The 18,496-nt window shown below is 37.7% G+C and overlaps 1 protein-coding gene across 1 annotated transcript in view; it reads left to right on the forward strand.

Moving 5' to 3' along the window:
- The first annotated feature begins 1,112 nt into the window (after window positions 1-1,112).
- The window catches only part of LOC104032197 (ubiquitin-conjugating enzyme E2 E2), a 216,069-nt gene continuing 198,685 nt past the window's right edge, over window positions 1,113-18,496 (forward strand). The window contains exons 1-2 of the mRNA XM_075705481.1: window positions 1,113-1,288; window positions 9,373-9,423. Of these exons, the coding sequence (XP_075561596.1) occupies window positions 1,113-1,288; window positions 9,373-9,423 (227 nt within the window). The remainder of the gene's footprint in view (window positions 1,289-9,372; window positions 9,424-18,496) is intronic.

Raw genomic sequence — 18,496 nt, forward strand, 5'->3', positions numbered from 1 at the left:
AAAACCGCCCAGATATATGGGGATTGCGTGGGTGTAAGCAAGTAACATTTAGGCCTTTGTGCTTTGAAGATGGTTCTTTTATTAAAATCTCTAGAGGAGGATATATAAAATACGTATATAAACTACAGGTTTGGAGTTAAAGGAAAGACCTTCTGGGTTTGGGTTTGGGGTTTTTTCTGTAAAATTTTCTAGCAGTCATTGCCACCACATACGCTAAGTCAGTAAGAGCTTTTCGTGGACATCTGCCCTTCATTAGAACAGTTTGAGAAGTCATGACAGCTGTAACAGTGGTCTTGTAATTCCTCATCTGTCGGCATATTGTTATACTATTTAAAATGAAGGAAGAAATGAAGATAGTTAACTAGTATCAGAAGTGTGCAAATAAAGCATTAACTTGACTTCTGAAACATACTGAGATTTCTCATCGCTCGTGTTCTCTGACAGCTTTGTTGCCTGATGATGCCTGAACAGAATTTGTCAGGAAAAAACTTGCTTATATCCTCTACCAGCGTGCTTACCGCTCTAGAAGCGTACTGTTTTAGTAAATACAAACAGTCCTGTGTTAGTGCCTTTTGGTTCTGTGAATGTTTCCATCGAGCATGCCAAGATGTGGATTTTGTAATGTGGAAACCCACATTATAGGCTTGGAATGAGCCCACAGATTTATTTCATATGGGATAACAGAGTGTCTTAAGATAGTAATGGCTCTCAGTTTTTAACAAACTATGCTAGATTTGAACCAGCGGCATCGTGATGAGGTAGCTAACTCATGATATTGCCGAGCAGTTGAAAAATATCGTTCACAGTGAATGGTATTATACTTGCAGAATTATGTTTCCTGCTTAACTACAATAACTTATACTTTTCATATTTATGTAAGGGCTTACGATTTATTTGGTATGGGATTTAAAATGACCAACTCCTGAATTCTTGGGAAGATGCTTATGGCAAACTCTTCAATACTAAGATTACTGAAGTACTGTAACACGAGCATTATGTATTAAGACAAAGACATAAATCACACCTTAGGGTGTGTAAGAAATACTATTTGACGGTTTCTTCTGAAAAAGCTAACTTTTGTTGCTTGTTTTTTGTTTAGTGCAGCATCTGCCATGTCTGCAGAGGGGCAGAGAGTTGATGATAGTCCAAGCACTAGTGGAGGCAGCTCTGATGGAGATCAACGTGAAGGTGTTCAGCAGGAACAAGAAAGGGAGCAAGTTCAACCCAAGAAAAAAGAGGGCAAAATATCAAGCAAAACAGCTGCTAAACTGTCAACTAGTGCTAAAAGGTATGGTGTTCTTTCTGGCTCTTTATTTTCCTTTCTCTTTTTTTCAGCTGACCATCAGATGTATGTATTGGCTCAGTATATTAATTTTCTTATTGTTTTATTATAACACTACTATGTCAGTGTAATAGCCTTTTGAGACTGGTCACAATAATGAGACCTGTATACTTTTTTCCTTTCTTTGACAGATTGGCTCTTTCACATGGTTTTAATAGTAGCTTGCATGATAAAAGCTGACATTTTTTTATTGCTAGTAAAACTCAGACAGTTTTGTAGCCTTATAAAATATATCTCTGTATGTGTATGTATGAGTGATGTTGAAACTTGTCAGTGTAACTTACAGTTAATTAACCATAAACATTTCAGACAGTTCAGTAACTCAGCATGTTAGGACTACCGTAATACCTATTGCTGTAAAGTACTGCGTTTCCTTTTCCCAGATGGTCAGGTCAGAAATATTTGAGTGAACAACAAATGCATGTTGGTTTCATTACTTTGAACTGTGGTCGGTTTTAATACCCATTTCTTTTCCTTCTCTTTTCTGCTTGAGAGGAAAGGTGGGTTTGTAGAATAGCTATTTAAATTATTCTATGCTATCACGTCCATCTCCAGATAACGATTGTCTTGCTTGGCCCAGACGGGAGGAATTTACAGCTTAGTGTTGCTCCATTAGTACACATAGGGGTGTTAGTCTGGGCAACAGAATTCAAGTGGGATTATAGTGATTGAATTTAAAAAAACACTTTTAAAATAATCTGACAAGAGACCAATTCTGCAGAATGTCCTGATGCACAATTCCCAGATCCTGTTTCTTTGCTAATTCAAGGCTGTGTAAACTACAAGAAAAACCATTGGAGTTGTGCCACTGTGGTGCTGTGGTAAAGAAGCATGAAGGCCCTATTGCCATAATTTATAACATATGCGTGTAGTAGGAATCCGTAAATACCAGTGTATAAACGTGTGTGTACATCTCGTCAGGATTCAAGTCTTTGTCTTTGCTTAATCTGTCCCTTACCATTTACATACTTTTCTGAACTGAAGTCTCTTCTGTCTTTCCAGTGAGGTATTGTCATGCTCTTCTTCTGCTATAGGCACCTTCCTTACAGCTAGCCTGTCTTCTTTTTTTCTTCTCCAGTGAAGTGCTTTTTGAAGACCCATTCCTACTATGACACTATTAGGAGATTACCTAGTCATATGACTTACAGGATGGCCAGCAAAGCTTGCCCATGTTTCCTTTTATGACTAAAAGGGGGAACACCCCCCGCCCCCAAACAACAACAACAACAAAAACACCTGCTTTCACTTCAAACCATGATGTTATTCACATAGTTAATCCTCACAGCCGTTATGGTTTCTGGCTGCCTTCTCTTTTGTCTGCTTCCTGCTATTGTTATTTTTTAAATATTAGGAATATTGGACTAGTCATGACTTTTAAGGTCATAAAAAACAGTTTTTAACATCATTAAAAAAAGAGTCTCTGTATTCTGAACTTTGTACAGTGCCTAATGTAATGATGCCACAATTCTGACGAGGGCCTGTGGACGCTATTCTATTAAAAAATTAATAATGATATGTCAGAAATTGGTCTATTAATCTTAGCTTTGTATCTTCAAAGCTTAGAGCTTTTATCAACATGCATTTCGCAGTGATAAAATTACTTAAACCTTTTAAAGTTTAATCATATCTGCTTATGGTTCTGCTGAAACTAATTATGCCAGTTGCTGACATCAGTATGTTTGCCAGTTAGACTCTAAAGCCAGTTTCACATGTGTACTAATATTGAAGGAAAGCCTTTCCTTATGCATTTTAAAAGCTGAGATGATTTATAAGAGTTCTGTAGATATGTGCACAATAAATAATATATTTGAAAAAAATGTATTTTAGGAGTGCTGGTTGTCATAGCACTTTGTGGAAGGATCACGGCAACATAGTTTTTATAGTAGCAGGGTTTTTTAACAGTATTGCAGCATCTTTTTCCTTTTTTTTTTTCCTTTTTTTTTTTTAGTATTCAGTAGTTTGTCACTGTATTAGAATTGGGATTGCATTTCTATAAACATTCTTAATCTGGCCAGGTTTTCGTATTATGGGTTTTGTTTCTTTGCTTTTTAATTACAATCAATAATGGCTCAAGAAAGGAAAATCAGAAATTAGAGTAGAGGATAAAAAGGAGGGGAATAACGTGAAGGAAGGAAAAATGGCATAGAGTCTTCAATATGTGGTGAGTATTACAGAAACTGTCTATATAAAATATCTTCATAGTAATATTATTATTTTTGCTCATTAGAAGTGAAAAATAGTGCAGGAATAAGGCTATATTCCTTCAATGGGAATGTTGTTCTTGACAAGGTTAAGAAGTGATCTTTTAAAAATTGAAATAAATTGAAGTAATTCAGCTGGCCTAGTGAAAAAAGACTGAATATATGCTTAGCAACTTTTTTGTTTTCTAGCTTTTGAATTCTGTGGGTTTGTATGGAATTACTCTAAAGTCACAATCTTCACTTAAGTGTTTCACTATGCAATTCCCTCTAGAAATGCCATTATAGTTAAAGGAGTCAACTCTGCTAAAATCAGTAAAAACCCCAAACAACACTGTACTGCAGTTGGGGCTTTGGTCAAAATTCCTTAATTCCTCTTCAGAGCAGAGAACATCAGCAAGTTAACGTAGCACTGGAGCTAAAGTCACAGACTACAGACTTGATTCTAACCTGAGTTTGGAAGTCATGTTTTCTCACTTGGAAAGCTTTTTCATTCATATGGAATTGTAGTCACAGTATTTTTGGATTACATTATGATACCTACTGTATATCTTGGATTAGAATGAGGATTTGTGCATCCAGTATTTGGAATACTTCTGCTTCTTATTTGTATGTTTATGAAGTCAGATTTAACGAATTTTCAGTAGCATTAGGTTTTATATAAATCAAGATTTAGCAGTGTGCTGACTTTTGCTTGTGTAAAAGTAAACTGCTACCATGTCTTATGTATGAATACACTACTCCTGCAGCTTACTGCTTTCCAAAATGATCTGGTTATGGAGGCTGTATGAAACCACTTTAATTCATATTTGAGTAAGATTTTTGTTTTTAAGATACAGAGTTTCTTCTGTTAGCATTGCTATAGATGGCATCAAGAAGGCAGAATTCCATCACATGCCATCCTTCTCTGTTAATACTTGTAGGACTAGCTGCTATACAGGTGTAATAGCTTACAGCATATGTCATACAGTGTACCGGTCCTTCAATTTTCCTCACCCAGAGGGCATCACCTTAAATAGCAACCTTTCTTACCTAACATGTCAAGATTGAGAAACTTGCTGCATATCACAATTACAGTTCAGACAAGGAATTGAATTGCTGTCCTTGAAAACAGCAGGCATCTTGTTACCTCTTAAGTAGCAAATCTTAGCATGACCTTTGGATTGAGAGAAGTGTAACCATTCTTGGCTGACATAGTAGCTCAACAAATAAATGTATTGTTTTGCTTGGCTCCTGAAGATGATAGTTGAAAATCTGTCAACCTTTGTGTCCAGTCCTGGATTTTTTTTATATATATCTGGGCCTACAATGAATTGTGAACTTTAAGACTGTAGTTGTAATCTTTTCTTCTCTTTATTGAAAGAAGTCACAACCTTAAGGAGTAGCAAATAGGTAATGGATTAAATTTGTTTGAAATTCAACAAAATAAAAATAAGCTCTTTTTCCCTCCCTCCTTTTTTTTCTCAGAGAGGTTTATCACAGCACTGTTTTCAAGGAACTTGGGAATGATATTTAGCATGTTGAATATGATGGCAAAATATGGAGTGCTTTTTCTTATAAGAAATACCCTTGCATTTATTGTGCATCTAGTATTGAGGCGAGAGTATTTCTTTTCCTCCAGCGTGAATCTTGCCCTCTTTAGATCAATTTCCTGCTCAGTCATAGTTTATGTAAGGCTGAAATACATACCAGTGATTGCATTGCTTAGTATTTTCTAAATAGCGTATTCTTCAGTACGGAGTATTGGTTCACCTGGCTTTTATGGGTAAAGAGGCATGTATTTTAGAAAAGTAAATGTGGTAAAAATAGCTCATTGTCATATAGTCCTTTATTTTCCTTCTTTTCCTATTAATCATATTGGGAAATCCTTTGACATGTTCAGTTCTCTCTAGCTTTAGAGAACTTTAGCTGTTTCATGAAGGAAACAACACACAGTCCCCCAAGGCTTGGAATAGTAGTAAATATGTGTCTGTGAGAATTAATAATATTTGAAATCCACAATGTACTTTCATGCTTCTGAATTTAGGGGTAGATTAACCTTTGCACTATTACTGGAAGGCAACTATGTTTGTTCTTTTCTGTTAGTAAAATGGAGGAGAAAGTATTTTTGTGTGTGTGTATATGTGTATATATGAGAGAGCGGCAGGGTCAAATGACTTCTTTAAGAGCAAACAAAGAGTATCAGATCTGACATTGCAAATTAAATGTCCTATGTGTACAGCCCAGGGCTTTGATTACTACCAAGGGCTTCTCCCCCTGCAGTCACCCCACTCCCCAATATATAATAAAACAGTATGTCGTTAGTTTAAATATAAAATGGATATATATAATGATCTTAATTTAGAGTCCTTTTTCCTTTCTGACATAGCTAAACATAACTGTACTGAGGCAGAAAATCCAAAGAAAGAGATGCCAGAAAGGACCCTGAAAAAAATGTTTTGTTGCCAGAGGCCACATATTCCCGTGGTGAACCCTCTGTGGTCAGTGAAGGAAATGAGGCACATCCTCTCCTATGTCAGATTCTGAGGGCAACTCAATGGAGATATGAAACAAGTGCCAGAGCAGTGGAATAACTCGTGCAGACAAAGGCCAGCTTGCACATTGGAGGTCTCTATCAATGCAAGGCTCTCTGGGATGTTGTCTGACGATTTAATTGTAACTTTGAATGCTGTGACATGTGAACAAGCTACTGAGTGTCAGCTGCTCTACAGAAACTGTTTATGAATGTGCTCTCAGCATGAATGCAAGGTAAATTAAGGTCGCAACAAAAGAGGTGTAAGGTGTATATATTAATTTTAGTTTGGGATGCCGGAGACTAGGAGAACAAACACGGACAGCTTTCTGAGGAGCAATTGATGGACAGTATCGTGTTAATATGTTGTACCTTGTTTGTATAAAAATAATCACGAATGAAACATCTCTTTATCTTAGATGCTTGCAAAAGCAATTAGGACTTTTGAACATAAATAGAAAGTACTATCTGATCAATTTTTATCGCTTGAAGCAGAAAGGTATTTTGTTCTTGTTTGCTCAATCACAGGAAAAGCTTGAAAAAGGACCACTTTAATGCTCTTGGCATTAGAAGTTAGAAATCTTGGTTTGAACTAGAACAGAGGGAGAAAAGGATAGAGCTCTGTACCCTTTTGTTTTCAGAATGGAAGGGACGTGATTTAGGGTTTAGGAGTAAGAATATAAGGTTTTTGACCTAGGACTTGAGTTGCACTTGTCAATCCATTCTTGTTGTGTCTCAGACTCATTGTAATGCAAGGAAATATTAACTGCTTTTACTACTGTATGTAAAGCAAAGGAATAATACCTGTCTCTATAGAAGTTTCATGCCATCATTCTATAACTTCCCAAAAGGCAGAAAAAGCAAAACAACCCATAAAACATGAAATTGAAGATTCCATGCTGTCTAGGTTTTCCGTGATTTGAATTTGTGATAGAATAAATTTCAAAAACACAGTAGGAATTTGTCATATGCGGAAGAAACATTTTAAGCATCTCCCACACTTGTAAGATCTCCCTTCTAAAAGGTGTGAACTGTTAGGATTGTTTAAATGGAGTAACTTTTTAAAAGCAACATTTGTTGTGCTTAGACTTCACTAATCAGATTTTCCCTTTTAAAAAATGTGGTAGATTTTCAGTGTTACTACAATGACTTTCTGCAAATATTGATTAAGCAGCCTGTGCCTGTATTTTTACAAGAAAGGAATGATGTTTATAGGGAAAATTCTGTGTACTGGAGGTGTAAATATTTCAATGAGCAGAAGCAGCAAATAAACATCGAATTTCTCCCCCTCTACAGGAGTAACTAGTATGTGTGTATGTAGGGTTGGGGTGCATCGAGGTTAGAAGCAAAGCTAAGCATCTGAAAGAGTGTTTTATCTTTTCAACAATATCAGCTGGTCTAATAAATGATTATTACCTCTACCTACAAATCTTGCCTATGTATGTCCTAATTATTTCAGTCTGTGAATGATAAAGGATTGGAATTTCTGGTTCAGGCCAGTTCCTCTGCTGCCTTTGGTTCACTTATTCATTATAGCCATAAAATCAACTCATAGTGGCATAAGGGGAATTTTGATAGTGGCTGTGAGACTCCTTAGCATGTAAGTTTGGATCTTAACATTATATACAGAATTAAACTGCTAATTTTTATGTTATATATGCCAATATACCTGAATGTTTATTTTGATAAACCATTTTCTTTGCCTGTTATGTGTAAAGTGGGTGGCAGTCATTTCTAACAAGATACGTGTGTACTTCCGGTCAGGCCTGAACTTTCGGGTTGTGGCTTGAGCATGTATCTCAGGAATTTGAGTGGTATTGTCATGCAGGTTTTCTTTCTTAGTGTAGGGAATAACAGGAATAGCAGTCTGCTCCTGCACATGAAGTCCTGTGAAGGAGAAGGGAAGAAGAAAGTACTGAGGGTACATTGAATTGTTTTTCTTTTCCTTCCTCCTTCTAAATGTTCATGTTTTTGCACTGAAGTAGCCTATAAAAAAGCCTTGGGCATAGTTTATAGGGAAGGTGGCCATCGCAGTCCTGCTTATGGCATCATACTCTGGCAAGTCCTTGGGAACTGTAAACTCCTACAGGTTCCTTTGGGAACTCTGTAAACAGGCGCTGGTATAATGGAAAGAGCCGGTATTGCCAGATGTGGCAGGGATCAGGAATTCAAGGACTTGGCATGGGAGCGTTAGCCTGGGAATATCCAGAAATCCTTAACAACGAATTTGCTCTGTCTGGAGGAGGACCTCCAGTAGGATGCCTGTAACGAGTGCAGTACTGCCGGGATCTGTACTGGACCTGCCCAGCCTCATGTCTTTATCAGTGACCTGGACGATATGGCAAAGTGCACTCCCAAATTTGCAGATGACAAGTTTGGGGGGAGCAGTTGGTACACACAAGGGCAGGACTGCTGCTCAGAGGGACCTCTGCAGGCTGCAAGAGAGGGTTGACAGGGAGCTCATGAAATTCAGCAAGGACAAATGTAACATCATGCATATGGGAAGGACTAACACCTTGTAATGATCCAGGCTGGGGAGCAGCTCTGCTGAGGACGTGGGGGCCCTGGCAGACACAAGCTCAACGTGAGGCATCAGCGAAGGCTAACTACCTCCTGGGCTGCATTGCCAGGAGCACAGTCAGTCGGTAGAGGAAAGTGATTTATCTCCCTTTACTAAGCTCTTATTAAACTGCACCTGGAATAACGTGTACTCGGTTTTGGGCCCCGCAGTACAAAGGCGGCACGCATTGGAGCAAGTCCAGCGGCAGGTCCCAAGCCTGGCCAGGGAGCTGGAGCACTTCCCTTTGAGGGTAGGCTTCGGGGGGACCTGATAGGCAGCCCCCCAGTACTTAGGAGGACGTTATGGAGAAGATCAGGATGGGCTCTTTCCGGGAGGGTGAGAGACAACTATCCTCTGAAGTTGGGTTTTTTGCCCTGCCATTATGAGATACGTTAAGAAGTTAAATGATCTGGAAAGCAGGAGCTATGAGGCATATGGGCAGAGGGGAAATACAGAAGGAGGGTGTACAAGACATTTTAATTGTTGTGTAAGTGAGCAAAGGAGCTGAGAACCCTGGCCTATAGAAAAAGTGGGATTTTTCTAGGTAGCTGCTCATGGCATAACTTGTCCCGGATTGGAGGCTTGTTTTTCAGAAAAGATTTGATTTTTAGTTCAACATCTTCTTGAGCAGTTTCATGAAACCTTACAGCATCAGCTTTCCATCAGAAATTGTAAGAATTATATTTTATTATTATTGATTGCTGTAGAAATGTTCATAAAGTCAAAAAAGTCCTGATAATTTTTTTTTTTTTCTCTTAAGAATTCAGAAAGAACTTGCAGAAATTACATTAGACCCTCCTCCAAACTGTAGGTAAGTTCACCTGGATTTTATTAATTTGGAATATGGACATAGAATATATGGAGTTATGGAAATTGCATAGGGGACTGGAGTAAATTTTAGCTGTTCCTTTGTGCTGATTACTTGGAATAAAAGCTGATAGATAATGTTTGCCTACATACAAGGAATTGATATGACATACTTCCTGGTAACAAAAGTAATGGTAAAAACGGATGAACTCTACGATGCGTTGATAGAGGGTAAAAATCAAATCACCCTTCATTTGAGGTATTAAATCAATAGCATTTTGTTTGATTCTCTAAAGTGTAATCTTGGTGGCAGTTGCTAGTATGTTTGATTCCTTTTTCTTGCAAATTGTTAACACACTGTGAATATAATGGAGAAGGAAAAGTGTTATGGGCACAAAGTATTATTAATTTTCCGACTGGTGATCAATTACGATATTCAGTGGAAACTTCCTGAAATGGAGTTATCATTGCATAGCCTTTCTAGTAATTACTTCGTGCTTGTGTTTTGGGTTGTTTTTTTTTTTTTTTTTCTTGGTCAGGTGTGTTTACTTTCGGTGTGTTTAAAATCGGCTTTGAAATGAGTAATGAGGTAGGCCTAGAAACCCTGGCTGCCTGGTGGCCGGGGCGGTATACAGTTGTTTTCAGATGGCTGTCTCTGGCTTCTTATCTGTCAGCTTGACATACGGTCAGTGCTGGAGCTGGGCCAGGGCTGCACAGCGCTGCTTAAAGGAGCCCCTGCCACCACACCTCTCACGGTGAGAGGTCGGGCTCAGTGCAGAGGAATAGTTTCCATCCAGTCCTGCCAACCCATTTCAACTGATGTGGTTAGTAGGATTCATTCTATTAGTGCAGTAAAAAGAAAGATTGATAGAAATGTCTGATTGCATGCTGCTTTTATAATGAAGCCCAGTACGTTTCGGTATCGAATTAACTAAGCAACTAGTTGTAAAAATGACAGTCAGCTTTATTGTTTTGGTCTCTTGACAAAAGTATGTGTGAGAAAATATTCTAACAAGATTTGATGTGGTTGTACTGGATCTCAAGATATAAGTCAAGTGGCTATGTACTAAAGTGCTGCGTAGTGAAGTAGCCTTGCAATAATAGCGTTCAGAGAGTATTTCAGTCAATTAGGATGAACAGTTCTTTGCTAGATAAAACATTTTAATAGCTAAGCTGTTCTGTCATACTTATGACTGTGTGCGAGTCTTCAATCACATCAAAGCTGTTTCAAATGGCAGATCTTTACTTAGGTGTTGATGACTGATGCCTATTAGTGGGTTGATTTGCTGAGATGAATATAAAACTTCAGTCTGTTGTAGAAAAATGCATAAGTCTTTGAACTGAGCCTAAAAGGCATATAGTTTTTACAGCAGTGTCATTTGTTCTAGTTTTCTGAATCCTTCTCTTTGTAACAAAGCAGTTGTTTCAGTATACAAGATACTGTTGTTTGATTTTCTTTTGCTAGCAAGTATAAAGTGAGCATTGGCTGTCTTAGTGGAAAGCCCTTTGGTGACTTGCAATTAAAAAAAAAAAAAAGTGAGCTGGAGATTTCCTGGGTTTTTTTGAATTATTTACACTAATGATAAAAGAGCAATAAAGTGCACTGCGTGATGCTGTTTTGCAAAATCAAAAAATTCCATCTAACTTTGTGTGTCTGCTGCTTTAACACAGTTCTTAAGATGCAGAATTATTTCATGTTGTGATCTTGATATATAACCATTAGTAACTTTACTATTAGCAAATATGTTTTTATAGTCAATACAGAATCACTTCATTTAGTTTTACGCTCTGTTGACATAGTCTAAACAGTGTTTTCATTTGAACTTTGTCTATTTTCTATTATAGCTAAACATTACAAAACAAATACATCAGCCACACATGATTCTTCAGCATAATGAAGCCAAGCTATAGTACAGTACATCTTACCCTAAAGTATTGATACATCCTTTCTTGTTTTTAGTGAAATTTAGATCACTGTTATAAGAGGTGTTAGATTTTCTATTAAAAACCCCATATTTCATAAAGGTAAGTTCCTTACAGATGTACGCTACTCAAAATGGTTGTGATTCCAGCTTACCTTCACTATGTGTCCTCTTTTATATATGAAATAAATCATGAGTGGGCAATAGGAATGTGATAAATCTCAAAACTGAATGTCACAGAAGATGTGAAGGAAAGCTGTATTATTCAAGAATACTCTCTAAGTTATTTAGGAACTTCTGATAGGCAGGATATTGAGCTGAATTGGAACTTGGGTGGAATGTTGCAAGATGTGTTGCAAGACTTTCTGTTAACTACAGCAGGCCAAAGCTTCAGGTTTGTCTCATTCAGGAAAAAAAAACCCAAAATGGAACAGTATCTGTAGTACAGTAGCATCCCTTAATGGCATGCTAGGCTACACAGTCAGTACAAGCTCCAAGGGAGTTGCAGTTTCCTCTTCTGCAGCAGCTGCAATCTTAACGCTTAACCCCACAAAGAGAATAGGCTGTGTAATCTTCTTGTTTGTCTGGAAGACAAAAAAAGTCTTGCTCACACATGTGCCTTGTAATTGGCAAATTATCACTGCTGCAACTTGCAGCATCTTTCCAAAACTGTGGAAACCTGTGGATTTCAGAGTTCCTAAAAAATCTATCATGTTTGGCTTTAAAAGAAGATTTAATGTTATAAGAAATAAGAGTTGCTTGCCTCCCTAGGTATTGTTGTATATCATATTCTGTAGTTTGGGTTCTGGGCAATAGAAAGAGTCCTCTTGACTCCCCAAACTTTGGATCATTCCTCAGGACTGAGAATGTATAATGTCCTAAGTGTCAAAAAGTCAAGCTGGGGGGTGAGAGTTGAGCAGTGTCATCATTGCTATTTTTGGAGGAAGGCATGTCATAAAAAAGCCTGTTATACTTCCCATTTAACTGAAAGAACTGGATGGGGTTTGGTATGTTTTGTGTTCCATTCCTCCCTGCCTTTACTTTTGTATAGAGCTGAATTTACTGTCAAGGTAAATTCCTGAACGTCCTGAACGATAAGCAGGTACATTTGTATTTTAAAACTGTAGCACTGTGAAATTTTAGTTTGTCAGGAGACAGTGTACCTGAATTGTAGACGTTTGCCACTCGTCTTTTTTTCCTCCTCATTGAAATACTAAAGCTTGATTGCTAGAAATGTTGCACATATTATACCGCTGAGTAGTGCAGAGTATACCTTTTCTTATGGGTGATAAAAACCTCATCTTTAAGTATCATTTTCATATATTGCCCTGATGGAAAAGGGGAATAGTTGGGAATTCTTGTAGCTAAAATAATGCCTTTTCAAACTTTCCCATATTTTGGACTGCATCTTGTCCAAGACAATAGATTTCATAGAATACAACTTCTATTGTCAGCATTGTATACTATTTCCCTTCTCACTGGCAAGAGAACAACATCTCTGTGGCAACTTATACCAGTTGCTTACATGGGAAAATAATATTTGGAAAGTATTTAATGTATTTTTAGCTGCTTTCAATGTGAACTTAGCAGCTGGAAACAAGGAGAGCCAGCACAAAGCGCATAGCAGCTCTCTGTGGACACCACTCGGAGCAACTGCTCAAAATTTTCCTATTAAGTCACTGTTGTTCCCTATCTTCTTCTTTGTGTTTTCTTTTGATGTTCTCTAGCAATTTGTCACCATTCTTCTCTTTTCTATGTATTTACTGCAATTCCTTTTATGTGTATACATTTTATTTCTTTTTCCCTGTAGCAGTATGGGTGATGCTTGAGGCTCAGAAATATATTTTAAAGGGCTGCGCAGCTTAGTGGGCGAATTGACTGGTTCTCATTTCAAAACAATCAGTTTAAAACCCTGCATATAGTCTTATCTTATCTTATTTGGAATCATTACATTAATTCCTTGCTTCTTATACTATCTGCAAAATTGATAAACAGCGAACATATCTGATCCTAGTATTTTGCTTGTGAAAACTAATCCCACTGAAAAGATTTCAGAGTTCTTTTTAGGGTGATGTAGAAAAGAGCCAAGTGGAATGGCAGATTATTCAACTTGGCTTATGGAGAGGTCAGCAAGCCTCATGGACGCTTCTTGCATTAATGGCTGTATGGAGTCCAACATTCCTGTTCAGTATTGCTCTGGCTCTGTTGTTGGTGAAATGGTGAGGCCGGGATCTTTACAACCCTAAGGGATTATGTGAATTCCATCAATTTAAGTTATTGTTCTTGGGGTCATTTGTTTAAACTCTTGCCTAGTGCTGCTTTAAAGCCGAGGAGATGGCATAAGTGTCAGGAGCAGAAAACAAATGTTAGCACAATTTCATGGGAAGACTTGGAGGCAGAAGATCGTCAGCCTTGCTCTACAGTGCAGAGCGATAGAAGTGCAGGGACCTAGAGCAGCAGGTACAGCAAGTCTCTATCATGCTGCCTTGGCCTACTCAAGTCTCCTTCCTTCCCTCTCTCTCGCTCAAGGAACTTGTTAAGGTGGTCTTCCCCTCTTCCCTATGTGTGCACACATGCACAAGTACACGGACACTCGCATAGCTTTACAATGTGAGCAAAGAGATGCCTTACAGTTTTTTAGGTCATATGCTCACAACATCAATGATTTGGTGGTGTGTGGGGGGGTCTGAATAATCTTGGTTATATATGTTTCCTTAAAATATTTGAATAAATGTGAAAATACTTGGAGAAAGCAGAGCAATGCCTTCTCCAAATGCAAAATGCAAAACCAATTCCTCTTGGGTGCTGGAAGGATTCTGTCTTTAACCTGAATTTGCTTCTCTTTTGGTTAGTCTCCTTTAGCTTGCACAGAGAGTTTCCGTAACGGTTTTGGTAGCATTAAGTGCTTGCTCAGTAACACAGAATCTGCTTAGGTAATGTCCACTACCTATTTCACTACGTTTAGATGCATGTTGAGTTCTTTTTACTCCTGTGCAGAATGCCCAGGCTACTTCAGTGAGGTGCTTCCTTGCTCTGTAACCAAAGAAGAAACTTTAAGGCAGTGTAGGCACAGAACAGCATATATTTATTTGCTGGTTCCTTCATAAAACTCTGGAAGTGCAAAGGGTGATCGGCATCATACTCATGTTTGTCGTATCACTTAAAAGGAGTATGGGAGTATAGTGGCTCCTCTGGCTAAAGAAAGGCTTAATCCTATTTCTTTTGATGGATAGGGATTTCACTGAAGGAGGACTTAGGCACAAAATTCAAGTGGAAAAAAAACCCCAAGACCTAGCAGCTTATATTTTTATTTTAAAAGGAACTGTGATGAGTGATTTTGATTGTTTGAGTTAGGGATGCATCAGTCTGTTGCCATAGGCATATGACTGCGATGCATGTGATGCTAATGTGTGAGCGGGATGAAAACTGGAATAAGGAATGCTTTCTTTGAACATTTTTCCTCACAAACATTTCCAGCTTCCTTGGTATGAATCTGGGCTCTCTTCCCATTACATTACGTTCGTTACCCATGGAGTTTACCTTCTGCCTCTATAGGCTTACTTTGATCTGCTGCTAGTTTTCTATAACCTTCTAGAGAAAATGTGACACAGAAAATTGTATATAACTTTGCTTGGCCAGGCCTCTTAAGAATTTACAGCAAATAGCAAAACTTAATCAAAAAGATATGCACAGAAGCAGTTGATATTAATGCGCAGAATCCCGTTGGTTTTAAATCTATGATGTATCAACATGCATTTGAGGATAAGAATGGATGTAAAATGTATTTGAGTGCTCATTGCAACTGCTTTATTTTTTAATTTTGATTCCCTTTCTGCTTCCAAAGCAGCAAGAAACACATCCCAAAAACATGCAAGTTAACAATAGCACTGGGATTATATTTTATAATAGCAACTATGCTATATTTTATCACTTGAGTTAGCTTGTCTGTTTTTTATAATTGGTGGGTTTTTAGATGTATTACCTTGGTACCTTGAAGTACCTTGGATGAAAAGTGTCAGGTTACTTTTTAGTATGTAATCTTTTAATTCCTTTAGCTGTTTTCTTTTAAGACAGTGCACGACAGTGTCACTTGTGCTTTAAGATCTGAAGCATGTAACTGTACTAAAACAGTTTTTTAAAAATACTGGTTTATTTTCACAGTAAAAGTGACTCTATACCTTTCAATGTCATATTGTTCACAAAGCATCTGTTTTTAAAAAAATAACGCACAGATGTTTCTTTTCCAGGGTCTTCCATGTGTCAAGATGCAGTGTACTTGGAAGGCCATCTAAAATATAGCTGGTGTTTCTTTAGTGATCTGATATCTTTGAAAATGTATGTTTGATATGAAAAATTATTAGACAGCACTGAGCTTTTTTCTTTTTTTTTTTTTTTTTCCCAATTGAATAAACTGAATTCTGAATATCTACTTGATTCCATTTCTGCTTGCAGTTGTGGGGTGGTGTTAGGATTGATTAGATGCAGCCCTCAAAGGCTTCTGGATGTATTGTGGGCATTGGTGGCTAGAAACCTTAGCAACTTTCATGAAGGGGGGAAGGCAGTAAAGGGAGCCTGCTGCTGGCTGCTTGCCAGGACTGGCAACTTCACTCACTGATGATGAAGTAAGGAACTGGCTGACAACACCCATTAATACCTCCCTGCTTAACAGTACCTCCACGTGACTTCTGCCAGTTCTCCCAGTTTTCGAATGATTACAACTTCTCTCCCAGGAGGAACAGAAAAAAGAAAATAGCATTAGAGAAGAATGAGAGTACTTCGGCGAGCACTGTGTGAGTGCAGGTTTGGAAGGTCAGGGGGATGTGCCAGAGCACAGCCCATGGGACAGCTGAAGCAGGGAAATGAGTGGAGACTGGGGCACAAGGAGGGGTTGTGATGACCACACGTTCCTTGAAGCAGGAAAGGGCAGAAAAGTGCCCCCAAAAGAGCCTGTGATGGACATGGAAGGGATCCTTGATATTTGCAATGTGCTTAGTGTACAAGATTAGTAAAGCTCTAGTTTAAATTGCAAGGTGGAGGGGAGGAGTGTAACGAGGATAAAAAGAAACACTTTGATGCTTTTCGCATGGGGAATCCTGAACAGAGAAATTTTCTTCCAGTGGTTTCATATGGAGTTGCAGCTGGTCTTTGTAAGTCAGTCTACTAGGAAGTACAAGGGCAGCCCCCAATGCTTTCTGCTCCAGAATTTTTCAGACTACCTTCGACAGACATTTCTTTTGCCCTCTCCTGCATGGCTAAACAAAGTTGTTTTGGCTTTTTTCCAAGCCTGAATTTGGTTTATAACATAAAACTGATATTATATATGCATGTTTTCATAATCTCCTCAATACAGCCCTCATAAAACACCAAAAAAACCTCCCCCCCCCCCCCCCCCCCCCCCCAGGAAGCCCTAAAATAAGTGTGTTAAATAAACAGCCATTGCTTGCCAGCAAGGGAAACAAAACCACGTTGGCTGAGACTTTGCATCATTGTTAGGAGACTTTGCAAAGAAATATCTAAATGTGTAGCTTTTAAATTTAGTTAGCTATTTCTGTGGGGTTTTTTTCCTATTTTTTTCCTAAATGTAGACTAATGTCTTGTATAAAAACTACATAAGGATCAATTTCTTTACAGAAATTTGGTAGAGCAGAGTTATTTGAAAGCGTGACTGTAGTAGGTACTATTGCACTGAACAAGCAGTCACTGCCATTTCATGGTAATCATGTAAGAAACATGCTTTTATTAGCAACTCATTACCCTTTAGTAAATTACTCATTATTGAATAAATGGGGGAAATGGAAGATACTTTGTCTGTTGGTTGGGACTGTCAGCATTGCTGATAATGAAGTATTTGTTTCCTTAAATAAATGGCACAGTCTCAGAAGTGCCTAATGCTGTTGTTTTCAGTACACCCACATCTGATCAGAATTTGAACTCTGATCTTCCATGTAATACTTAAAGTTTTCTTAAAAAGGAAACAATTTTTTAAAAAGCATCTGACAAATTAATGTAATTTCCTGAATGCCATTGTGTACCTCTTATTCCTTAAAAAAAAAAAAGTGTTTTCCTTTCTCCTTGGAAATGTATTTTAAAAAAATCAATCTTTCTCAGTTCCAATACCACAATTCTACAGCTATTTAACAGCTGCTAACTTACACACTTTATTCTTTTGGGGTTTTTTTTTTTTTGTTTTGGCTTTTTGTTGTTGATGCTGGTTTTGTTTTGTTTTTACATAGGCATGACAGTCTAAGGCAATGCTGTAATTTATCTTTTATTCTTGGTATACACAGAATGTGTACAGATTTACAATTAATTGTCTGAGTTCAATGAAATTGTTTTGCAAAATCTCCTGGCAGAAAAGCTGCAGTTTAAGACTAAAAAGTCGTGAACCAGTAACAGAGCATGCTTTACAGCATTTCGGAAACAAACTATGAAATTGATCTGGGTGCTGTTTTCTTGGTGTGCAATAAAACTTATTTATGCTGTAGTTACACATTTGCAGCTTTGTTACAAGCTTTTTGGGGTATCTAATTGGCTGCAGCTTTGAATCATATCATAACACATGCCAAATGTTGCTAATTACAATTAAGATATCTACTTGAAATAATCTTTGTTTTCATTTTCTCTGACAATTTTTTTTTTCACTTATTTACATGCCTTTAATTTTTCATTTTAACAGTTCTTGCAGCACTTTAATTTATTTTTGTTTCAAAGCTGTGGAATTGGATTAAACAGGGTTTTTTAAACACTTCCATGTTGCTTGGAAAGAAGCCAGTTACTGTGTATCTGCTTAATAGAAACCATGCTTAGCAGTGCCTCACATATGGCAAGTTGTGTTTGTGTGGTAAGGCATTATGTATTTTAAATATTACCTTTTATACCATAGTCAAATTTATGCCAGAATCTGAAGTTTCCTCTGATTAATGTTAACAAAAATAGCAGAGAGCCAACTGTTTCTGTTTTTTAGGGAGAAATATGTAATTAAATACATAATTTACTGTCTGCTCTGTACAAAAGCCATATTTATGTGACCTTTATTAACTTGAGGTGCATACTGTGCCTAGAGAAGGCTTTAGGTGAGTGATAATATGCTTTCTTGACACTTTTAGCCTTTTAATGTTGTAAATACTGTGGAGGCCAAGATGGTGACTCTGTAGC

The sequence above is a fragment of the Pelecanus crispus genome, chromosome 2, assembly GCF_030463565.1.
Source record: "Pelecanus crispus isolate bPelCri1 chromosome 2, bPelCri1.pri, whole genome shotgun sequence".
In the NCBI taxonomy this organism is placed as follows: domain Eukaryota; kingdom Metazoa; phylum Chordata; class Aves; order Pelecaniformes; family Pelecanidae; genus Pelecanus; species Pelecanus crispus.